We start from the raw sequence: 25,058 nt of genomic DNA, 5'->3' as shown, positions 1-25,058 counted from the left end.
TCTTGACAACCAGCGCGGCTGGCCGGCAACTGCGCAGGCGCAGAGTCCGCTCTCCTCCCAACCGGCTCGTCTAGGCGGCAACTGCGCAGGCGCAGGGTCCGCTCTCTTGACAACCAGCGCGGCTGGGCGGCAACTGCGCAGGCGCAGAGTCCGCTCTCCTCCCAACCGGCTCGTCTAGGCGGCAACTGCGCAGGCGCAGAGTCCTCGCTCCTGACAACCAGCGCGGCTGGGCGGCAACCGCGCAGGCGCAGAGTCCGCTCTCTTGACAACCAGCGCGGCTGGGCGGCAACTGCGCAGGCGCAGAGTCCGCTCTCCTGTCAACCAGTGCCGTCCGGCCGCAACTGCGCAGCCGCGGAGTCCGCTCTCCTCACAACCGGCTCATCTAGGCGGTAACTGCGCAGGCGCAGAGTCCGCCCCTGAGAACCAGGGCGGCTGGGCGGTTGTGCGCAAGCGCAGAGTCCTCTCCTGTCAACCAGCGCAGTCGGGCGGCAACTGCGCAGGCGCAGAGTCCACTCTCCTCACAACCAGCGCGGCCGGGCGGTTGTGCGCAAGCGCAAGAGCCGCTTCGACGCCTCTTCCTCCGACCCCCCCCTCCCCTTCTCCCTGCGGCTTCCCCCGCGCGGCGCCTTCTGGGAAATGTAGTCCACTGGGCCTCGCCCAGGAAGTCCCACCAAGCCCCGGTTCGGCTGCACGGATGCAACCTCCTTGGAGCAGGGAGGGGCAGTTTTGCAGGCTCAACCGCTGCTGCTACACCAGAACCAGCCCCAGGACCAGAAGGACCAGTTGCAGCAGGCTCAGGACCAGCAGGACCAGTTGCAGCAGCCCCAGGACCAGCAGGACCAGCTGTAGCAGCCCCAGGATCAGCAGCTGCAGCAGCAGCAGCAGCAGCAGCAGCAGCAGGGTGTAGTTGCCTGCAATGCTCCCAAGACCCAAGACCTTCAAACTGCGGGCCCTAGACAGCCAGAAGAAGTATGGGGTGGCGGGCAGGAGCTGCAAAGAAGTCCTACGGAAGGGCTGCCAGAAATTCCAGGTCTCCCCCTCTTCCCCCTTGCTTCCCCCACCTCCCAGGGGTGTTTTGAGGGTTGGAAATGAGCGCTTTGACAATAAAATAATAATAATAACGTTGGTATTTGTTAAGCGCTCACTCTGTGCAGAGCACTCTTCTAAGCGCAGGGGTAGATACAAGGTCATCAGGTTGCCCCACTTGGGGCTCACAGTCTTCACCCCCATTTTCCAGATGAGGTCACCGAGGCCCAGAGAAGCGAAGTGACTTGCTCAAAGTCACACAGCTGATAAGTGGCGGAGGCGGGATTAGAACCCGCGACCTCCGACTCCCCAGCCCGGGCTCTTTCCATGGCCACGCTGCTTCTCAAAGCTCTGTAACAATCTGAGAAGCAGCGTGACTCAATGGCTAGAACTCGGGCTGGGGAGTCAGAGGTCATGGGTTCGTATCCCGGCTCCGCTGCTTGTCTGCTGTGGGACATTGGGCCAGTCATTTGACTTTTCTGGGCCTCAGTGACCCCATCTGGAAAATGGGGAGGAAGATGTGAGCCCCATGAGGGACAACCTAATGACCTTGTATCATCCCCAGCGCTTAGAACAGTGCTTGACCCAGAGTAAGCATTTAAATGCCATCATTATTATGATTATTTTGTCCTATTGCAACCCCTGCGGGTGCCATCGTCTGGGCTGGGCATTTCGGGGCGGCATTTCTGGGGTCTCAAGAGGGGGCAGGAGGAGGCTCCCACCCTGGGTGAGGGCAGGGTCCCTTTGCCAGGGACCCCCAAACCTCCCCACAGGCCAAAAAGCCCTTTGTTTGGGCAGAAAAACCCAGAAGGCCCTGATTTTTCAACAGGGGAGTGGGTTTTTTTTTTTTTTTTAATAGTACTTGTTAAGCGCTTACTGCCTGTCAAACACTTTTAAGCGATGGGGTGGATACAGATTAGGTTGGTCCCAGTCCTTGTGCCACATTAATATAAATAAATTAAAGACTGTACTAGACCGTAAGCTCACTGTGGGCAGGGAACGTGACTACCAGAGAAGCAGCGTGGCTCAGTGGAAAAAAGCCTGGGCTTGGGAGTCAGAGGTCATGGGTTCTAATCCCGGCTCCACTGCTTGTCAGGTGTGTGACTTTGGGCCAGTCACTTCACTTTTCTGTGCCTCAGTTACCTCATTTGTAAAATGGGGATGAAGACTGTGAGCCCCACAGGGGACGACCTGATTACCTTGTATCACCCCCATCGCTTAGAACAGTGGGTTGCACGTAGCGCTCCACAGATGCCATCCTTATTATTATTACTATTACGGGGCTCCCAGTTTAAGTAGGAGGGGAGACCAGGTATCGAGTCCCCATTTTGCAGTCGAGAAAACCAAGGCACAGCGAATTGATGACTCCAGACTGGAAGAGCGTTGTGGACAAGGAATTTGTTTTAATGTTGGTATTTGGTATTTGTTAAGCGCTTACTATGTGCAGAGCACTGTTCTAAGCGCTGGGGTAGATACAGGGTCATCGGGTTGTCCCACGTGAGGCTCACAGTTAATCCCCATTTTACAGATGAGGTAACTGAGGAACAGAGAAGTTAAGTGAGCTTTGTCACTGTGTACTCTCCCAGGTGCTTAGTACAGTGCTCTGCACACAGTTAAGCACTCAGTAAAAATGACTGACTGGCAATTATTACGACTGATTGACAAGATTGCCCAAGGTCACTCAGCAGGCAAGTGTGTGGAGCAGGGATTGATAATGATAATAATAATATTTGTGGTTTTTGTTAAGGTCTTACGTGTGCCAGCCACAGTGCTAACCGCTGGGCTGGATACAAGCAAATTAGGTTGGACACAGTCCCTGTCCTGCATAGAGCTCACAGTCTTAATCCCCATTTTACAGATGAGGGAACTGAGACCCAGAGAAGTGAAGTGAGTTGTCCGAGGCCACACAGCAGACAAGTGGAGGAGCCGGAATTAGAACTCAGGTTCTCTGACCCCCCAGGCTCCTGCTTTATCCAGGGGTGGTAGGTAGGGCTCCATTCATTCAATAGTATTTATTGAGCGCTTACTGTGTGCAGAGCACTGTACTAAGCGCTTGGAATGTGTAATTTGGCAACTGATAGAGTCACTCCCTGCCCAATGTCGGGTTTACAGTCTAATCAGGGATTAATCAGATTCCCCATGTCTAGCCCTGGGGCACCCCAGGAGCTGCCAGGCAGGATCTTGGTGGGGAATAATTACAGCCCGGGGCCCTCTCCTGCAGGAAAGGTCTAGAGCCTGGATCTTCCTTCCATGCCCTGGGATAATTAGTGGTATCCTGGATCATAAAACTTTGCCTTAGGAGATGATTAAGAGATGAAGCACAATTCTTGGATGTTCTCCAAAATCCAAAGATAATTTATCCCTAACAAGCCCTGGAAAGGCACCATGATTCCTAATTCATTCAATAGAATTTATTGAGTGCTCTCTTTGTGCAGAGCACTGTATTAAGCGCTTGGAATGTACAATTCGGAAAGAGCAAGGGGTTGAGAGTCAGAGGGCCTGGGTTCTTGGCCCGGCCCTGCCACTTGCCAGCCGTGGGACCTTGTGTGAGTCACTTAACTGCTCTGTGTCTTAATCTCATCTGAAAATGAGTATTAAATAACTGTTCTCTCTCACTCAGGCTGGGAACATCATGTGGGACAGGGACAGTGTGCGGTCTGCTGGTATTGTGTCTATCCAGTGCTTGGCACATAGTAAACACTTAACGGATACCTAACACTATTGTAATGTTTACTGGGCATCCGTTGTGTAAAGTGGGTACCGGGAGGCAAATCTGACTTTATGGTTCGAGAGCCTCGTGTTTGGCTACCCATACAGAGCACTGTCCTTGGGTGTGCACAAAAGCTCCATTTTGGCTGCATACTGAACATCCAGACACCATTGTACACAGGATTTGAGGGAGAACAATAGAAGGAAAAGTATGCAATTCCTGCTGTCAAGGTCTTTACGGTTTAAACTCAGATTAGAAGCCACATGGGTTAGTGGGTGTCCTGGCCTCCAACCCCAGGTTTGCCACTTGCTTGTTGTGTGACCTCGGGCAAGTCACTTAACTTCTCTGGGCCTCAGTTCCCTCATCTATAAAATGCGGATTAAGAGTGTAACTTCTCTGGGCTTCAGTTTCCTCAGCTGTAAAATAGAGGTGAAATACCTGTTCTCCTTCCCCTTTGGACTGTGAACCTCATGGGAGACAGGGACTGTATCGTATCTGATTGGGTTGTATCTACTCCAGTGCTTAGAACGGTGCTTGGCACATAGTAAGCATTTAAAAAAATGATCCAATGATTATTTAATTCGTCAAGGCCCCCAAAGGCCACACGGATCCTCCTGGTCTAGCTTCCCACTCTGTTTTCGCCACTCATGTCCCCTCCCTCAGCAGTCCATCCTCCTATCAATAGATGGGAGCCCAGTAGAATCTATCCGTCAGTGGTATTTATCGAGCACTGTGTGCAGAGCACTGTACTTGAGCATTTGGGAGAAAGGGAAGCAGCGTGGCTTAGTGGATAGAGCACGGGCCTGGGAGTCAGAAGGACGCGGGTTCTAAACCCGGCTCCACCACGCATCTGCTCTGTGACCTTGGACAAGTCGCTTACGTTTTCTGCACCGCATTCCTTCATCTGCAAAATGAGGATTATCGGTGTGATTCCCGTGTGGGACACAGCCTATCTTCACCTGCTTAACTTGTATCTACCCCAGCACTTAGAACAGTACTTGGCAAGGAGTAATCGCTTAGTAGGTACCATAATTATTATTATTAAGGGCAGAAAGAACATGGAATAGAGGGAAGGCTTTGCTGCTTTACATGCTTAGCTTGTATTCTTCCTGATTATATCCTGAATATGTGAGACACAGCTCTCTCTATCTTCAAAGCCCTCCTTTAAACCTCCACCAGGAAGCTTTCCCCTCATCAGCCCTGTTTCTCCCCTCAGGGCTCAACTGCCCTCCCCTTATACAGCACCTAATGCAGGTGGCAGATGCAAAACCAGTCCTCTTTTGAGAATATAATGTATTTCTCGAGCCCTGGGTCAGGGTGGGGGAAGAATGGAGGAGGGAACAAAAGAAATAAACCTCGCTCTTGTTTCTCTTTCCCTTCCCCACTCAGCTTCCCTTATCCGACTGCCGACTGTGTTTGTACGAAGATGGGACAGAGCTGACCGAAGGGTATTTCCAGAATGTTCCGGACAACACGGAGCTCATGGTCCTGACGGCAGGACAGACTTGGCAGGGTTGTGAGTAGGCAGGGCTTTAATGGGCGGGAACTGTTGCTCTAAGAATGGTTCTGTGGGAAGACGTTTTGAGGCCGCAGTGTGGCTGGCTGGGTGGAAGGTGTGACAGCTGTCTTGGGTGTGTAAAAGGACATAGACACACCCAGTGAAAAAAAAAAGACTTTTAGACCATCACGGCCCCCTCTTACACGTGTGTAAGAAGATGGTGGTTGGTGGGGGGTGGGGGGTGGTCGGCTCTATCGACAATCCTGCCCTCATCCCCCTCTGTTCATAACCAGAAGCCGGGGCCGCCCTTCAGAGGAAAGGGAAGGGTCCCAAGGAGCCGTTCCGTTAGCCCGTTCTGCTCTTGACATACAGATGGACCTTAGGCTGCGGTGGGAAAACCTCCGAGCAAGTCCCGGGTTAATAATAATGATGTTGATGATGGTTTTTGTTAAGCACTTACTGTGTACCAAGCACTGGGGTAGACGCAAGTCGCACGTGGGGCTCACAGTCTTAATCCCCATTTGACAGATGAGGTAACTGAGGCACAGAGAAGTGAAATGACTAACCCAGTCACACAGCTGACAAGTGGCAGAGCCGGAATTAGAACCCCCGACCCCTCACTCCCAAGCCCGTGGTCTTTCCACTAAGCCACACGCTGGTTGCGGCTTTAAGGTTGAGAGAAGGATGCCTTACTTAAGGAAGAATAAGAGAAGCCGTAGAGTTACCTTGAATAGACTTATGTGACATAGGATGCATCCTTTGGTAGCTTCGAATTGGCTGGCAGGAGGGCAGATTGTGTCTGGATAGTCCCAAGATGGTGAACTGGGCCCCTTAGCTCGACCCTGGACTTTCTAGAGCCGGGTACCATTGTGATGATGGAGTCATTGTGATGTCACAGCTCTGAGGTCCGATCGTTGGGCCTAGGGGGAGAGCCTTGGGCCTTGGGTTCTCCTGCCAGGCTGGACCAAGAAAGGGCTGATTGTGGTGGGCGTAGGTCACCCCCGGTGGGTCGGGAGGAGCCAGACCCCCGCACCGCTCTGGGCTCCCGAGATTTTTCTTCCTGTGCGTCGAGGTGGATGGAAAGAAAAATCCACCTTGGCCGTTCGGTCCCTGCCCCTGTGTTTTCTTCTGGGGTCTTCTTCCTTGGTGGAATTTTTGGTTTGAAAGAGAGCGGTGAAAGATGTTACGGGGGTGGGAAAATGGGGCTGGGAAGAAAGGAATAAAAATTGTGCTCCGAGGGGTCTTAGTTACTGCAACTATACATCAAGTTGTTCCGCTATGTTTAATAACAATAATAATAATAATAATAATGGCAAAACACTGTGTGGAAAGCACTTTAATAACCACTGGGCAGATAGAGTATATGCAGATTGGACACAGTCCTTCTCCCACACAAGACTTGCAGTGTAAGTAGGAGGGAGAACAGGTATCGAACTCCGCCGCCGCTCTCTCCAGCGGAGGCCTCTCCTTCTCCCACTCCCCCAGACTCACCGGTAAGGGAGGAGGCGTCGGCTTCCTCCTCTCGCTCCGTTGCCGCTTCCACACTATCCCTCCTCCCCCCTCCCTCTCCTTCCCCTCCTTCGAAGCCCATATCGTTCGCCTCTACCACCCCCTCCAGTTACTTGTCGCCGTCATCTACCGCCCTCCCGGTCCCACCTCCGACTTCTTCAACCACCTTGACCCCTTTCTCACCTTCCTTCTCTCCTTCTCTCTACCCACTCTGATCCTCGGAGACTTCAACATCCATACGGATGTTCCTGACGACTCCTCTGCCGCCCGCCTGCTATCCCTCCTCTACTCTGCCGACCTCCTCCTCCACCATACCGCGCCCACTCACCGACTCGGTCACACCCTCGATCTCGTCATCTCCTACCGCTGCACTATCTCCTCCCTCACCGACTCTGAAATCCCTCTCTCTGACCATAACCTCACCTGCCTCATCTCTCACACTCCCTCCCCCTGCAAATCTTCACTACTGCCCCACAGAGACCTCCGCTCTCTCGATCCCATCCATCTTTCCAATAGCATCTCTCCTCACCTCGCCGTCCTGTCCTCTCTTCCCACTCTCGACGATCAGGTCTCCGCTCTCAACTCCACCCTCTCTACTCATCTCGACTCTCTCGCCCCCCTTTCCCTCCGCCGCTCTCGCTCCACTAACCCACGGCCCTGGATCACCTCCTCCGTCCGCCTCCTACGCTCCTATGCTCGAGCTGCCGAGCGCCGCTGGCGAAAGTCCAAGCACCAAGCCGACCTCACACACTTCAAATTTATCCTTTCCTGCCTTAACTCTGCCCTCTCCTCCGCCAGGCAAAGCTTCTTCTCCTCCCTCATCGACACCCATGCCCGTCACCCCCGCCGATTGTTCCGGACCTTTAACTCTCTCCTTAGGCCCCCTGTTCCTCCCCCTCCCCCATCTCTCACCCCCAATGATCTGGCCACCTATTTCCTCATGAAAATCAACACGATCAGGTCTGAGCTCCCCAAAGTCACCCCTCCGCCTCTCCCCTCCCCCCCACCGACCCCCTCCCCTACTTTCCCATCCTTCCCCGCAGTATCCTCAGAGGAGATCTCCTCCCTCCTCGCAAGTGCCACCCCCTCCACCTGCGCCTCGGACCCCATTCCCTCTCACCTTCTTAAAACCATCGCCCCTGCCCTCCTACCTTCCTTAACTTCTATTTTTAACCACTCAATCTCCAAGGGCTCCTTCCCCTCTGCCTTCAAACATGCCCACGTCTCCCCCATCCTAAAAAACCCGCTCTCGACCCCACTTCCCCCTCCAGTTATCGCCCTATCTCCCTACTACCCTTCCTTTCCAAAATCCTAGAACGAGTGGTCTACAATCGATGCTTAGAATTCCTTAACTCCCATTCTCTCCTAGACCCCCTCCGATCTGGCTTCCGTCCCCTCCACTCTACCGAGACTGCTCTCTCTAAGGTCACCCGTGACCTCCTTCTTGCCAAATCCAATGGCTCCTACTCCATTCTGATCCTCCTTGACCTCTCTGCTGCCTTTGACACTGTCGACCATCCCCTCCTCCTCCATACCTTATCTCACCTTGGCTTCACCGACTCCGTCCTCTCCCGGTTCTCGTCTTACCTCTCTGGCCGGTCATTCTCGGTCTCCTTCGCCCGAGCCTCCTCCCCCTCCCATCCTTTAACTGTTGGAGTTCCTCAAGGGTCAGTTCTTGGCCCTCTTCTGTTCTCCATTTACACTCACTCCCTCGGTGAACTCATCCGCTCTCACGGCTTTGACTACCATCTCTACGCAGATGACACGCAGATCTACATCTCCGCCCCTGTCCTCTCCCCCTCCCTTCGGGCTCGCATCTCCTCCCGCCTCCGGGACGTCTCCGCCTGGATGTCGGCCCGCCACCTAAAACTCAACATGAGCGAGACTGAGCTCCTCATCTTCCCTCCCAAACCCGGTCCTCTCCCAGACTTCTCTATCACCGTGGATGGCACGACCATCCTTCCCGTCTCTCGGGCCCGCGATCTCGGCATCATCCTAGACTTGTCTCTCTCGTTCACCCCACACATCCTATCCGTTACCGAGACCTGCCGGTTTCACCTCTACAATATCGCCAAGATCCGCCCTTTCCTCTTCACCCAAACGGCTACCTTACTGTTACGGGCTCTCGTTATATCCCGGCTAGACTACTGTGTCGGCCTTCTCTCTGACCTCCCTTCCTCCTCTCTCGCCCCGCTCCGGTCTATTCTTCACTCCGCTGCCCGGCTCATCTTCCCGCAGAAACGATCTGGGCATGTCACTCCCCTTCTTAAACAACTCCAGTGGTTGCCTATCGACCTCCGCTCCAAACAAAAACTCCTCACTCTAGGCTTCGAGGCTCTCCATCACCTTGCCCCTTCCTACCTCTCCTCCCTTCTCTCTTTCTACCGCCCACCCCGCACGCTCCGCTCCTCTGCCGCCCACCTCCTCGCCGTCCCTCGGTCTCGCCCATCCCGCCGTCGACCCCCGGGTCGCGTCCTCCCGCGGTCCCGGAACGGCCTCCCTCCTCACCTCCGCCAAACTGATTCTCTTCCCCTCTTCAAAGCCCTACTTAAAACTCACCTCCTCCAAGAGGCCTTCCCAGACTGAGCTCCTCTTCTCCCTCTACTCCCTCTGCCATCCCCCCTTGACCTCTCCGCAGCTTAACCCTCTTTTTCCCCTTTTCCCTCTGCTCCTCCACCTCTCCCTTCCCATCCCCACAGCACCGTACTCGTCCGCTCAACTGTATACATTTTCGTTACCCTATTTATTTTGTTAATGAATTGTACATCGCCTCGATTCTATTTAGTTGCCATCGGTTTTTACGAGATGTTCTTCCCCTCGACTCTATTTATTGCCATTGTTCTCGTCTGTCCGTCTCCCCCGATTAGACCGTAGGCCCGTCCAACGGCAGGGACTGTCTCTATCTGTTGCCGACTTGTTCATCCCAAGCGCTTAGTACAATGCTCTGCACATAGTAAGCGCTCAATAAATACTATTGAATGAATGAATGAATTGATCATTTTACAGATGAGGAAACTGAGGTCCAGAGAAGTCTTGGTGAAGGTGGGGTTAAAGTCCCAGGCTCATGCTCTTTTTTTAAATTTTAACATAAATATGGTATTCGATAAGCACTTACTATGTGCCAGGTACTGTACTGAGCACTGGAGATACAAGATAATCAGGTTGGACACCATCCATGTCCTACTTGGGGCTCACAGCTTTATCCACTAGGCCGTGCTCCTTCGTGGATGCTCAACGTGATTGGTGACGCTGAATGTCCAGAAGGAAATGCCAGGTCTTTTTCTAGCTCCCCAGTGGCGTCAGCTAAAGGTTAAGGGAATGAGTGCCTCGAAGCAGGCGCCGGAGCCTTTCTGTTTGTGTCTTCCTTTTGGTGACAGACATCAGCGACATAGAGCGCTTCCTCAACGTGTTTTACCACCAGCAAGAGGACGTCATCGCAGCCGCACGGAAGCTGCTTTCCGACGAGCGGGCTCCTCTGCGCCAGAAACTCCTGGTGGATCTCCTGCAGAACATCAACGAAAATATCTCGGCTGAAAGCAGGGAAGAGGACGGAAAGTGGTTTGAAGGCATGTGATGGAGTTCTGTCCCGCAGAAAGCTCTGTGGCTCGCTAGGGGTCTAGAGCCGGAAGTCTTTCCGGGATTCCTGGCGTGCTTAAAATGGATGGGTGGATGGGGTGGGGGGTGGATAGCTGGATGAAGGGGAATGAATGAATTGATGGATGGATGGGGGATGGATGGGTGACAGCTGGATGAATGGATGGGGAAGAAGAGAGTGATCTTGATTAGCTGCAATGACCCCAAGGACTCTGGTTAACCAAGATTGTGGATTGATCAGTCAATCAAAGGTATTTATTGAGTGCTTACTATGTGCAGAGCACTGTTGTAAGTGCTTTGGGAAAGTGCAATACAGCAGAGTTAGCAAACATGCCCACAAGAGCTTATGAATTAGGAATGACCAGTGCGTACTTTATTTTATGTCTGAGATGTTGACATCTTTTGTGAAATAATAATAGTTGCAGTATCCGTTAGCCCCTTACTATGGGCCAAGCACTGTACTGCCCACTGGGGTAGATACAAGATAATCAGGTCCCACATGGGGCTCACAATCCAAGTAGGAGGGAGAACAGGTATTGAATCCCCATTTTGCAGACGAGGGAACAGAGGTTCAGGGAAGCTGAGTGACTTACCCAAGGTGACCCAAGCGGCACGTGGTGGAAAGAGTAAAACCTGAAAGAGCATCCCGTATCATTCCGGCTCTTTCTCGCCAGAGGTATTTCTCCTTGGGTAATGAAGCCACCTCACTTTTCATGGAGATCAGCCCAGATCGTGGGCATAGGTTGCACACAGCATGTTATTTTGCCCTCTCGGTGACCAGCGTAGAACTCTTGTTCCCCATATAATAATAATAATGATTGTGATGTTTGGTAAGCGCTTACAGTGTGCCAGGCACTCTACTAAGCGCTGGGGTGGATACAAGCAAAAGGGGGTGCTCAGCCTCAGCCCCTACTTTCCAGCAGAGGTAACTGAGGCTCAGCGAAGTGACTTGCCCAAGGTCACACAGCAGACAAGTGGCGGAGCTGGGATTAGAACCCAGGTCCTTCTGACTCCCAGGCCCAAGCTCTATCTGCTGTGACCCATTTCCGTCCAAAGTGACCATAGTATAATATACATAATATTATATTTATATATAATACATGCGCTGGGTTCTAGCGCCGTAGCCCGGCCCGTGGCCACCTTGGAAGATAGTGCTCCCTTGGCAAGGTAAACAAAACCGAAGACAAATATTTTGAAACAGTGCTCGGACAAATCAGAGATCCCAAAGGCTATCTGGAAGCTTTTTGTTCCTGTTTTTCAGTGACCAAGTCCATTTAAATAGTCCCTTCCTTCTTTCAGGTTTAGAATCTCGATTTAAGAATAAATCTGGCTACATGAGGTACAGTTGCGAGAGCAGAATCCGGAGCTATATGAAAGAGGTAAGGACGGGTTTGCCGTTAACTTGCCTAAAGTCCCACTCCTGATGCGGGATTGTTTTGCACATCTAATTCTTTGTGTCGCGATAATGTTTTGCCTTTGTGTAGTTAATAATACAGAAGCAGCGTGTCTCAGTGGAAAGAGCCCGGGCTTGGGAGTCAGAGGTCATGGATTTTAATCCCGGCTCCGCCGCTTGTCAGCTCTGTGACCTTGGGCAAGTCACTTAACTTCTCTGTGCCTCGGTTCCCTCATCTGTAAAATGGGGATGAAGACTGTGAGCCCTACGTGGGACGACCTGATTACCTTGTACCTACCCTAGTGCTTAGAACGGTGCTTGGCACATAGTAAGCACTTAACAAATACCAACATTATTATTATTATTATTAACAATGATAATTGTGGGTTTTTTTTATATAAGTGGTATTTATTGAGTGCTTACTTTGTGCAGAGCACTTTACTAAGTGATTGGAAGAGGACAATAACACAAAGTTCATAGCTACGTTCCCTGCCCATAATGAGCTTACAGTCCTGAGGGAATGTAATCTAATAATTATTAGTAGTATTTATTTCGCGCTTACTCTGGGCCAAGCACTGTACTAAGAGCGGGGATAGATACAGGGTAATCGGGTCCCACTTGGGGCTCACAGAGTAAGTAGGTGGGAGAACAGGTATTGAATCCCTATTTTGTAGATGAGGGAACTGAGGCACAGAGAAGTGAAGTGATGTGCCCAAGGTCACACAGCAGAAAAGCGGCAGAGCGGGGATTAGAACCCAGGTCCTCCGACTCCCAGACCCGTCCTCTTCTCACTAGCCTGGACTCTTTCTCATCTTTCCTCATCTGTTCATTGCCAACCTCCCAGCACCCTCCACCCCGAAAAGATGGTGAGCCCCTCGGAGGGCGGGGACCCAGTCTCCTATTTATTCTAATTGAATTTCTCCCCATCACGTAGTACAGTGTTTGGCGTATAGTGGGAGCTCAGTTAATTCAGTTGAATGAGTGAATGGAAACGTTTCTGCTTTGAAGATCGTAGTGACAGGGCACTTTCTCCAACCTACAGCAACAAAGCCACCCATCGTCAAAGCAGAAACCCTCCCACAGCATCAGTGGTATTTAGTGAGCGCTTACCGTGTGCAAAGTATTGTACTAGGTGCTTACAGGAGCACAGTAAAACAGAGTCGGTGGACACGTTCCCTGCCCACAGCAGTTTTACAGTCTAGCGAGGGAGATAGACATTCGTATAAAGGCATCATTTATAATTTATATTTAGTAACTCGTGATTTAACGATCTGTATGTAAGTGCTGTGGGGTTGAGGGTGTCAAGTGCTCAAAGGTCACAGATCCACTTGCATAGGCGACGCAGCCTCCCTCCTCAAGTCAAATCCGCCAAACAATCACACCTCCCTCCTTCCAAGCCCTACTGAAGACTCACCTCCTCCAGGAGGCCTTCCCAGACTAATCCCCCCTTTTCCTCAGCTCTTCCTTCTCATCGTCCTGACTTGGTCCCTGTGCTTTACCCCCCTCCCCACAGCGCTCGTGTATATATGTACACATCTGTAATTCTATTTATTCATATTCATTAGACCGTTTACTTGTTTTGATGTGTATATAACTCAAATTTTATTCATTTACATCGATGCTATCGATGCCCGTTTACTCATTTTGATATCTGTCTCCCCCCTTCTAGACTGTGAGCCCGCTGTGGACAGGGACCGTCTCTCTTTGTTGCTGAATTGTACTTTCCAAGCGCTTAATACGGTGCTCTGCACACAGTAAGCGCTCAGATACGATTGAATGAATGTCACAGCGGTGACTCTTTGGGTCCGGAGTCTTAATTTAGGAATAAATCTAGCCGTGAGTGGAAAAGCATGAATGTGCTTCATATTGCTTCTTATGAGAAGCTTGACTTCGGTTAACACTCTGTCGCTTCACACTGTTTTTTTTTGGAACCCACGAAGGGCACTGAAGGGTGTTTCTCTAGAATCGTCTAAAAATGCCTGTTCCCCAGAGGGAAGAGGATACATTCAAAGTCCTGTGGCCCATGTTGCATTTCATTCTCTTCAATTCGAAATGCCCTTTGAAAAACTGGAAACGTTTTCTTCCCTTTGGCAGATAGATTTTTCTCCCCCCCCGTTTCGAAAGGAGCTGAATGTCTTCGTGCAGCTAACAAACGGAATGATTTAGGGAGGGCCTTATCCTGGCTAAGCCTCTTTTCTTTGCACACCGTCAGCTTCGATAAATGTCACCCCGGCAGCGGCGTTAGGTTTCTCGCCCCCTACACCCGCGCCGATCTTTCTCTCCCGGGTCACGTCCCTCCGTCTGACCTCCGAGAGTGGATCGAGAGAGTCGTGGATGGCCCGCGGCGGACGGAGTGCTACGCTCCGCGTCCCGGGTGACTGTCGAATCTGAGCTCTTGATTCGTAGATGAAATCGATAATGTCCTTCTGGGGGCGACTTAAGCGGGGGATTGGAGATTTAAGGTAAAAAAACACGACCCGTGATAACGGCTCCACGCGCCCGGGGCTTAGCGTGAGCTCGGTCTTCTGCATTCCTTCTCGCCAAAGGATTGGGTTCAGTGGACAGATTAAGTTTAAGGAGAAAGAACGTTGGATGATGGGCCATTAACGCCTCACTGTGAAGGGCAGCAGATTGGGTCAAATGAACCGGGGACCCATTCTTCGACCGCCCGCCTTCCTTTCTGACTCCACGCAGCTCCCTCAGGGTTCTGAAATGAGAGTAATATCGGGGCGTGTTTGAGGAAGCTCTCAAGGCATAGCTCTGGGGCCCCGAGGCCTTACTTGTCGTCCTGCTCCTTTCTGCGTCGCCCTGACTTGCTCCCTTTATTCAGCGTGGCTCAGTGGAAATAGCCCGGGCTTGGGAGTCAGAGGTCATGGGTTCGGATCCCGGCTCTGCCACTTGTCAGCTGTGCGACTGTGGGCAAGTCACTTCGCTTCTCTGGGCCTCAGTGACCTCATCTGTCAAATGGGGATGAAGTCTGTGAGCCTCACGTGGGACAATCTGGTTACCCTGTATCTCCCCCAGTGCTTAGAACAGTGCTCTGTAAGTGCACATAGTAAGTGCTTAACAAATACCAACATTATTGTTATTATTATTCATCTCCCCCTCCCAGCACTTATGTACATATCTGTAATTTATTTATTGATGTATATTTCCCCCTAAGACTGTGAGCTCATCGTGGGCAGGGAATGTGTCCGTCGTATTGTACTCTCCCAAACGCTTAGTACAATGCTCTGCCCACAGTAAGCGCTCAGTAAATACGGACGGATGAATGAATGGACTTTTCATGGGGAATCTGCGAGGTTGCACCATACACCTGGGGAGCCCAGATCAGACGGATGGAGGGGACCCCAAGGCCTGTGGGTAACCAAGAACATGGATTCAATTCATTAATAATAACAATAATAATAATAATGTAGGTATTTTTTAAGCGCTTACTATGTGCAGAGCACTGTTCTAAGCGCTGGGGTAGATACAGGGTAATTAGGTTGTCCCACGTGAGGCTCACACTCGATCCCCATTTTACAGATGAGGTAACTGAGGCACAGAGAAGTTAAGTGACTTGCCCATTCATTCAGTAGTATTTATTGAGCGCTTACTATGTGCAGAGCACTGTACTAAGCGCTTGGAATGTACAATTTGGCAATAGATAGACACAGTCCCTACCCAGTGACAGGCTCACGTGGATGCTGAGGAAGGGCCAGCGTGGACCTTGCTTGCCTTCTCTGGAGAAGGTTGACAGCTTCTATGTAGTACACGGTGCCGTCTGAATGAGCGGCCCGTGTCAGACGTACTCTTTTTTCTCAAGACTAAAAGAGGGAAGGGATTTTTGTAGGAGCGTCAGGCAGATGGGCTCTGAAGCACCGAGAGTTGCGGAAACCTCCATTTTGGGATTCTTCAATAATAATGATGGTATTTAAGCACTTACTATGTGTCAAGCGCCGTTCTGAGCGCTGGGGTAGATACAAGGTGATCAGGTTGGACACAGTCCCTGTCCCACAGTGGGGCTCCCGTCTTAATCAGCGTGGCTCAGTGGAAAGAGCCTGGGGTTCGGAGTCAGGGGTCATGGGTTCGACTCCCGGCTCTGCCACTTGTCTGCTGTGTGACTGTGGGCAAGTCACTTCACTTCTCTGTGCCTCAGTTACCTCATCTGTAAAATGAGGATTAACTGTGAGCCTCACGTGGGGCAACTTGATTACCCTGTATCTACCCCAGCGCTTAGAACAGTGCTCTGCACATAGTAATCGCTTAACAAATACCAACATTATTATTATTAATCCCCCTGTTACGGATGAGGTAACTGAGGCACAGAGAAGTGAAAAGACTTACCCAAGGTCACACAGCAGACACGTAGCGGGCTGGAATTAGAAACCAGGTCTTTCTGACTCGAGTGCCTGGGCTCTATCCAGTAGGCCACACTGCTTCTCTAGTAGGTAAAGAAGTAACTGAAGCACAGAGAAGTAAAATGACTTACCCAAGGTCACACAGTGCATGGGGAGCTGATCTCAGATTAGAACCCAGGTCCTTCTGACTCCCAGACCCGGGCTCTGTCCACTGGGCCATGATGCTTCTCAGGACTTACCTGGAAATGCTCTGGTGGGTCAGGAAGCTGGGGTGGGTGAGGCTGGGTAGCATGCTCAGAACAGTCCCCATCGACTCAGCCCTCGCTTCGAGGCCAAACCCCTTAGAGATTAAGAATCAGTCAATCAGTGATATTTATTGAGCACTTACTACGTGCAGAACTCTGAACTAAGCGCTTGGGAGAGGACAGTACAACGGAATTAGAGGATAGATTCCCTGCCTATAATGAGCTTACAGTCTAGAGAGGGAGACGGACATTAATATAAATGATTTATAATCTATAATTCAAAGATACGGACATAAATGGTGTGGGGTGAATATCAATGCCTGAAGGTCACAGATGACGCAGAAGGGAGAGGGAGCCGGGGAAAAGAGGACTTATTTGGGGAAGGCCTCTTGGAGGAGATGTGACCTTAACGATGCTTTGAAGGTGCAGAGAGTGGTGGTCTGGCATATCCATCAATCAGTTGTTTATTGAGCTCTCACTCTTGTGCAGTGCACTGTACTAAGCACTTGGGAGAGTGCAAAATGGAGTGGGAGGGAGTTCCAGACTGGGGGAGGATGTGGGGGAAAAAAATATACTTTGCGTTATTCCAGATGCGAAGCCACACACCACACCTCTTTCTGGGCCGCACCAAGTTTTTTAAACAGCCTCTTGTCCACCTTTCTAGAGATTAAGATGGTATTTTTTTTCTCCCTACTTCTGGCACCGAGGAGTCCCCAAATCCTGTAAAAGTACTTCTGCAGGATCTGATTAATACTCATCCCGGGCTAATGAGCAAGTAAATGGTTCCTTTGCAGCTGTCTGCTGATGGGTTTAGGTGGACAGGGCACCTGACCTTGAAAATATTCGCTTATATCTCACAGTAATTATAGGAGTTGTAGTTTTTGAGTGCCAACGTGGCCTAGTGGATAGAGCACGAACCTGGGAGTCAGAAGGACCTGGGTTCTAGTCCCGGCTCCGCCGCTTGTCTGTTGCCCACCTCCTTACCATCCTCACCATTCCCCGTTCTCGCCTATCCCGCCGTCGACCCCCGGGCCACGTCCTCCAGCGGTCCTGGAACGCCCTCCCTCCTCACCTCCGCCAAACTGATTCTCTTCCCCTCTTCAAAACCCTACTTAAAGCTCACCTCCTCCAAGAGACCTTCCCAGACTGAGCTCCCCCCTTTTCCCCTCTGCTCCCTCTGCTCTCCCTCTACCCCCCTTCACCTCTCCTCAGCTAAACCCTCTCTTCCCCCCTTTCCCTTTGCTCCTTCCCCCTCCCTTCCCTTCAGCACTGTACTCGTCCGTTCAACTGTATATATTTTCATTTCCCTATTTATTTTGTTAATGGGATGTTCATCCCCTCGATTCTATTTATTGCTATTGTTCTCGTCTGTCCGTCTCCCCCGATTAGACCGTAAGCCTGTCGAAGGGCAGGGACTGTCTCTGTTACCGATTTGTACATTCCAAGCGCTTAGTACAGTGCTCTGCACATAGTAAGCGCTCAATAAATACTATTGAATGAATGAATGCTGTGAGACCTTGGATAAGTCACTTCACTTTTCCACACCTGTTACCGTATCTTTACCAAGGGGATTAAGACGGTGAGCCCCATTTGGGACACGGACTGCGTCCAACCAGATTATTCTATATCTACCCCAGCACTTAGAACGGTGCCTGGCACATAGTAAGTGCTTAACGGATACCATTAAAAAAAATCGGATGCAGTATTCTTACAGGGAATACACTTAGAAAAATATTTGCAAGTAGAGGAACCAGAATAATTGGCTAAATATCGGAATTCCCAAATATACACAAGAGCTAAGGTTGGGTATAAATAAATTGTAGAAGTGGCTATCAACTCTGTGAACTATTGCGTGTTGAGAACTGATAAGGGGAGGCTTCTTGGAGGTGACAGGGTTTTAGGAGGGTCTGGATTTGCATGGTGTAGTGGATAGCGCAGGGGCCTGGGAGTCTTAAGGTCATGAGTTCTAATCCTGGCTCTACCACTTGTCTAAGAAGCAGCTTGGCTCAGTGGAAAGAGCCCGGGCTTGGGAGTTAGAGGTCATGGATTCAAATGCTGGCTCTACCACTTGTCAACTGGGTGACTGCGGGCAAGTCCCTTCACTTCTCTGGGCCTCAGTTACCTCATCTGTTAAATGGGGATGAAGACTGCGAGCCTCACATGGAACAACCTGATTACGCTGTATCTACCTCAGCGCTTAGAACAGTGCTCTGCACATAGTAAGCACTGAACAAATACCAACATTATTATTGTCTGCTGTTAGCCCTTGGACAACTCCACTTCACTGGGCTTCAGTTCCCTCATCTATAAATTGGGGATTGAGACTGTATTGTGAGCCCCACATGGGACAGGGACTGTGTCCCACCCCATTTGCTTGTATCCACCCCAGCGCTTAGTACAGTGCCCGGCACATAGCGCTTAACAGACACCATTATTATTATTTGGGCAGGGAGGGAGTTCAGGCCAGGAGAAAAGTGGGAGCCAGGAGATGAAGAGCAGGTGTGAACGAGGACATCGGGCAAACCCTAGACCACCTTCAGGTGTCTTTTCGGGGAGATTGATTTTTTTTTTTTAATACTACTATTCTCACAGGTTAACACTTCCGCTTCGGCTATTGGACCCAAGGCTCAGGCGGAATACCTGAAGATTATTGGCTGCATGGGAGAGAAGCTGAAAGCGGCCCAGTACAACGGCGGATACTTCGACAGGCGAGAAAAGAGGGCCCGGCTCTGTACGCCCGAAGGCTGGTTCTCTTGCCAGGTGAGTTGTCTGCTCTGTCCAAGGTGAATCTGTAATTTATTTATGTATTCATATTAATGGCTGTTTCCCTCTCTAAACTGTAAGCTCTTTGTAGGCAAGGAATGTTGAATTGTACTCTCCCAAGCGCTTAGCATAGAGCTTTGCACCCAGTAAGCACGCAGTAAATACGATTGAATGATTGAACAGAAGAGCAGTACATAGGGAGAGTCTGCTGGATCCCAGGTGAACAGGAGGGCAATATGAAGGGAGGGCTCCTCACCGAAATCCAGTGGTCTTTGGACAACTTCATCGTCATCCACAGTATGTATAGGATGCCTGCTGGGGACAGAGCACTGTACTGAACACCTCCGGTGTGCAGAGCACCATACTGCGTATATACTGCTTGCAGAGTGCTGTCCTGAATCCTTGGGATCATACAGCTGATGGTATAAGAAACAGTCTCCGCATTCACACCCTACTGCAAGGACGAAGGTTGGCATTAATTAAAAAAAAAATGCAAATTTTAAGTAGATTCTTATGAAGTGGGCATGGTTGGAGTAATCCCGGATCCTCCAAACCCTTTCTCTTTTACAACCTCAGGGTGGTGGTAGAGGATATTCAGTTAAGTAATCTACAGAGGGACTAGAAATAACTGGGTCCTCCTCCTTCGAAGGCCTTCTAAAATATTATCTTCTCCAGAACTCCCTCCCTGATTAGCCCTCCCGCCTTCCTGGTCATTTCCTTCTATCAACCCCTTGTTTATTCGTTATTTACATCACATCTATCTGCTGCTTGTAGCTTTCTCTTAGCTAGAAAATCAGCATCCATTTTAGTTCACTTGCTTTCCTCCATTAGATTGTGAACGTGTGCAGGGTTCGGGATTATGCCTCTTCTTTGTATAATCCCTAAACACTGTGCACAGTGGTCTGCGTACGGGAGACTTTCAAGAAATGCTTTTCATACTGTTGGTTTACACTGAGAAATTCAAATGTGCCTTGCTGGTAAGGGTCGTATCAGTAAAAGACACAAGGACCCTAAGGCATTTAGGGACTGACCATTTCTTTGAAAAAGTCGTGCTAGATTCAATTCCCCTGAACATAATAATAACAATAATAATGGTCTATGTTAAGGCGTAGCTCAGTGGGAAGAGCCTGGGCTCGGGAGTCAGAGGTCATGGGTTTGAATCCCGGCTCTGCCACTTGTCAGCTGTGGGACTGTGGGGAAGTCACTTCACTTCTCTGTGCTTCAGTTCCCTCATCTGTAAAATGGGGATGAAGACTGTGAGCCGCACGTGGGACCTTGTATCTACCCCAGCGCTTAGAACAGTGCTCTGCACATACTAAGTGCTTAACAAATACCAACATTATTATTTTTGGTTTGTTTTGTAGGTATTTGTTTAGCGCTTACTATGTGCCAGGCTCCGTACTAAGTGCTGGAGTATCTATTAGCAGCTAATCAGACCGGACCCACCTGGGGCTCCCAGTTTGAATCCCCATTTACAGATGAGGTAACTGAGGCACAGAGAAGTGAAGTGACTTGCCCAAATTCACACAGCAGACAAGGGGTGGGGCTGGGATGAGAACGCAGGTCCTTCTGACTCCCAGGCTCGTGCTCTATCCATGAGGCATACTGCTTCTCGGTACACTGTACTTCATAATAAGCACTTTACTATGCGCCCAGCTCTGTACTGAGCGCAGGGGTCCATTCGAGATAATCGGGTCGGATACAGTCCCCACTGGGGCTCACGGCGTATTGAAACTGTAGTAATAATAATAATAATAATGGTATTTGTTAAGGTCTTACTCTGTGCCGGGCACTGTACTGAGCGCTGGGGTGGATACAAGGTCATTAGGTTGGACACGGTCCCTGTCGCATATGGGACTCACCGTCTTGATCCCCATTTTACGGATGAGGTAACTGAGGCTCCGAGAAGTGAAGTGACTTCCTCAAGGTCACCCGGCGGACAGAGGGCAGGGCGGGATTAGAACTCACGTCCTCTGAGTTCCAGGCCCGTGCTCGTTCCGCTAGTCCATACTGCTTCTCGGCCACGCTGCTGTAGACGTCTGTCGGTGAATGGGAGAATGTGGGAATGGATGCCGGGCCTTTAAATAATAATGTTGGTGTTTGTTAAGCGCTTACTATGTGCAGAGCCCTGTTCTAAGCGCTGGGGGAGATACAGGGTCATCAGGTTGTCCCACGGGAGGCTCACAGTCTTAATCCCCATTTTACAGATGAGGGAACTGAGGCACAGAGTCCTTCCCGACCTAGCAGCTCATTCCCTTGGTCTCTGCTGCTTTGTTTTCGGGATGCGTCGGATTTAGCCTAGCGTGGTGGTGGTGGCGGCGAGATCCCCCTGCTAATAAAAAATGCTAATCCCGGCCCCTGCCGCGCAACCCTTGCCATTACAAACGGTAAATTTTTGTTAATGAAATGTACTTTGCCTCGATTCTATTTAGTTGCCATTGTTTTTACGAGATGATCTTCCCCTCGACTCTATTTATCGCCATCGTTCTCGTCTGTCCGTCTCCCCCGATTAGACCGTAAGCCCGTCAAACGGCAGGGACTGTCTCTATCTGTTGCCGACTTGTTCATTCCAAGCGCTTAGTACAGTGCTCTGCACATAGTAAGCGCTCGATAAATACTATTGAATGAATGAATCTCCAACCGAATGGAGCTCCCCGCGGAGCTGGGGGGGTTTCATGTCGCTCCTGAGTGGGTAGAGCCCTTCCCCGACTCTAGCTGCTAGAACCTCCGGAGAAGCAGCGTGGCTTAGTGGAAAGAGCCCGGGCTTGGGAGTCAGAGGTCATGGGTTCGAATCCTGACTCTGCCCCTTGTCAGCTGTGTGACTGTGGGCGAGTCACTTCACTTCTCTGTGCTTCAGTTGTCTCTCTGTAAAATGGGGATGAAGACTGTGAGCTTCACGTGGGAGAACCTCATTCCCCTGTATCTATCCCAGCGCTTAGAACAGTGCTCTCTCTGCACACAGTAAGCGCTTAACAAATACTAACCTTATTTTTCAGTCGTATTTATTGAGCGCTACTATGTGCAGAGCACTGTACTGAGCGCTTGGAATGGAGAATTCGGCAACAGAGACAATCCCTGCCCGACGACGGGCTCACAGTCTAATCGTTCTAATCCCGGCCCTGCCACGTATCAGCTGTGTGACTTGGGGCAGGTCACCTCACTCTCTGGGCCTCAGTGACCTCATCTGGAAAATGGGGATGAAGACTGGGAGCCTCATGTGGGACAACCTGATGACCTTGTGTCTACCCCAGCGTTTAGAACAGTGCTCGGCACATAGTAAGCACTTAACAAATACCTTTATTATTATTATTATTAACTCCAGTCTGGGTTCACACTGTTCGTAGCGTTAGCTGTCGACGGGCAGAGTTTCTCCAGGGGCCCGGCTGCGGAGCGGACCTTTTCCCAGGACGTGATGGGAACTAACCACGACCGCGTTGTGTTTTGCTTTCAAGGGTCCGTTTGACATTGACAGCTGCTTGTCTAAACATTCCATCAACCCTTACAGCAACAGAGAGAGCAGAATCCTTTTCAGCACGTGGAATCTGGATCATATGTAAGTGGAAAATAAGCTGGGTTTCCAACCACCCAAACCACAGGAATGGTAAGAGTGGTTGTAAATTGTATTGTACTTTCCCAAGCGCTTAGTACAGTACTCTGTACACAGTAAGCACTCAAATATTCATTCATGCATGCAGTCGTATTTATTGAGCGCTTACCGTGCGCAGAGCCCTGTACTAAGCACTTGGCAAGTACGGTTCGGCGACAGAGCCAATCTCTACCCAACAACGGGCTCACAGTCTAGAAGGGGGAAGACAGACAACAAAATAACAAGAAAGGCATCAATAGCATCAAAATAAATAAGTAGAATTATAGATGTATACACATCATTAATAAAATAGAATAATAAATATGTACATATATACGCACAAGCGCCGTGGGGCGGGGAGGGGGGTGGAGCAGAGGGAGGGAGTCGGGGCGATGGGGAGGGGAGGAGGAGCAGCGGAAAAGGGGCGTTCAATCTGGGAAGGCCTGAATGAATGAACAGTAATGATATTTAGTCAGTCAGTCATATTTATTGAGCACTTACTGCGTGCAGAGCACTGTACTAAGCACTTGTGAGAGTACAGCATAAAAATAAATGGACATATTCCCTTCCCACAACAAGCTTTCAGTCTAGAGGGGAAGACAGACATTAAATAGATTAAAGACTGTACTAGACTGTAAACTCACTGTGGGCAGGGAACATGTCTACCAGGGAAGCAGCGTGGTTTAGTGGAAAGAGCACGGGTTTGGGAGTCAGAGGTCGTGGGTTCTAATTCCGGCTCAGCCACTTGTCACCTGTGTGACTGGGCAAGTCACTTCACTTCTCTGTGCCTCAGTGACCTCATCTGTAAAATGGGGATTTAAGACTGTGAGCCCCACGTGGGACAACCTGATCACCTTGTATCTATCCCAGCGCTTAGAACAGTGCTCGGCACATAGTAAGAAATACCATCATTATTATTATTACCAACTCTGTTGTGTTCTTTGTTGTGTTGTACTCGCTCAAGTGCTTAGTACCAGTGCTCTGTACACAGTGAGTGCTCAATAAATACCATTGATTATTGAGCCCCCTCAGGTTGCAATGCGTTGTACTCAGTGCTTGGGAAGGCACGACGGAAGAACGAGCCACATTTCCTGGCCCTTAAGGAACTTAAATTGTAATGGGGGTTGAGGGGACAGACGTGAAAATAAGTACAAATAGAGTAATCCGAATAACTGACCAGTTGAGTATCCATGAACACACAAGTGCCGAGGTGCGTATAGATAAAAACATGCCCAAGATGGCTGTTGGGGTGACATGGCAAACCATGGGGTGTTGGGCTTGTTGGAGGAAGTGGAATTTTAGGACTGAGTGTGATTTCTATCCTTTTTAAAAAGCTACACGAGATTCAGTAAATGTGATCAGCTGTTAAGATTTACATTTTGCCGCCTTTCCGGTTCGACTCAGCCGCCGCGACTCTTCCAGAAACCAAACCCACCCCCCACCCGTCCTTCGAGGGCTCGGTTTTCCAATTTCCTCTTGGATCCTGCCCTGCTCTTTGGCGTTAAGTGACCTGCCACTCAAAGCGGTGGAAATTACATTTTGATTGAGTAAAAGTCATTTTCCTTTCCACCTCACTTTGGCAGAAGAGGGAAACCGCGGGTGTTGTACTCGGTGTTATCGGGATGTTGACGGGAACCTCTTTCTAACCTGTGTTGCAGAATAGAAAAGAAACGCACCGTCGTTCCGACCCTGGCAGAAGCAGTTCGGGAACAGGATGGAAGAGAAGTAGACTGGGAGTACTTCTATAATCTCCTCTTTACCTCAGAGAATCTCAAATTAGTGCACATTGCCTGCCATAAGAAAACCAGTCATAACCTCAGCTGTGACAAAACCAGGATTTACAGAGCCAGGGCAGCTGTTCCCCAGAAACGCAAGTGAACTGTTGAGCATCCCTTGCTAGACTTTGCCCGTGACGTGGGGGGATAAAGCCGTAAATTTACTCTGTAAAATAGAGAAGCAGCGTGGCTCGGTGGAAAGAGCCCGGGCTTTGGAGTCAGAGGTCATGGGTTCGAATCCCAGCTCCGCCACTTGTCAGCTGTGTGACTGTGGGCAAGTCTCTTAACTTCTCTGTGCCTCAGTTCTCATCTGTAAAATGGGGATTAAGACTGTGAACCTCACGTGGGACAACCTGATTACTCTGTGATCTACCCCAGCGCTTAGAACAGTGCTCTGCACATAGTAAGCGCTTAACAAATACCAACATTATTATTATTAAATTTACTGTGGAACGATGCCGTTCCCTCTTACCATTCTGGCTCCTTCCGAGAGCCTTTTGTGTGCTTCCTTCCCTGCAAAATGGATGCTCTCAACTCCTTTTTGAAGGGCAGAGATCATGGATTTGGTACACTGTGGGAAATACCTTCCCTCAGGGGAGGTTCGGTGAATATTACC

General features: G+C 50.2%; 2 protein-coding genes across 3 annotated transcripts in view; one reads left to right on the top strand and one right to left on the bottom strand.

Moving 5' to 3' along the window:
* The window catches only part of CEP104 (centrosomal protein 104), a 65,410-nt gene extending 59,339 nt beyond the window's left edge, over nucleotides 1-6,071 (bottom strand). For both annotated transcript variants that reach the window (XM_029066340.1, XM_029066337.1), the window contains exon 1: nucleotides 5,960-6,071. The gene's annotated coding sequence lies outside the window, so the exon portion shown is untranslated. The remainder of the gene's footprint in view (nucleotides 1-5,959) is intronic.
* On the top strand, nucleotides 654-24,668 carry DFFB (DNA fragmentation factor subunit beta). Its single transcript, XM_029066348.1, has 7 exons — nucleotides 654-1,030; nucleotides 5,126-5,252; nucleotides 10,121-10,309; nucleotides 11,637-11,716; nucleotides 18,911-19,078; nucleotides 22,534-22,634; nucleotides 24,326-24,668. The coding sequence occupies exons 1-7, from the start codon at nucleotides 917-919 to the stop codon at nucleotides 24,543-24,545; spliced, it is 999 nt and encodes a 332-aa protein (XP_028922181.1). The 5' UTR covers nucleotides 654-916; the 3' UTR covers nucleotides 24,546-24,668.
* Nucleotides 24,669-25,058: the final 390 nt, after the last annotated feature.

This window comes from Ornithorhynchus anatinus, chromosome 5 (assembly GCF_004115215.2).
Source record: "Ornithorhynchus anatinus isolate Pmale09 chromosome 5, mOrnAna1.pri.v4, whole genome shotgun sequence".
NCBI lineage: Eukaryota > Metazoa > Chordata > Mammalia > Monotremata > Ornithorhynchidae > Ornithorhynchus > Ornithorhynchus anatinus.
The sequence above is the reverse complement of the archived record's forward strand: the minus strand, read 5'-3'. Positions and strand labels throughout refer to the sequence as shown.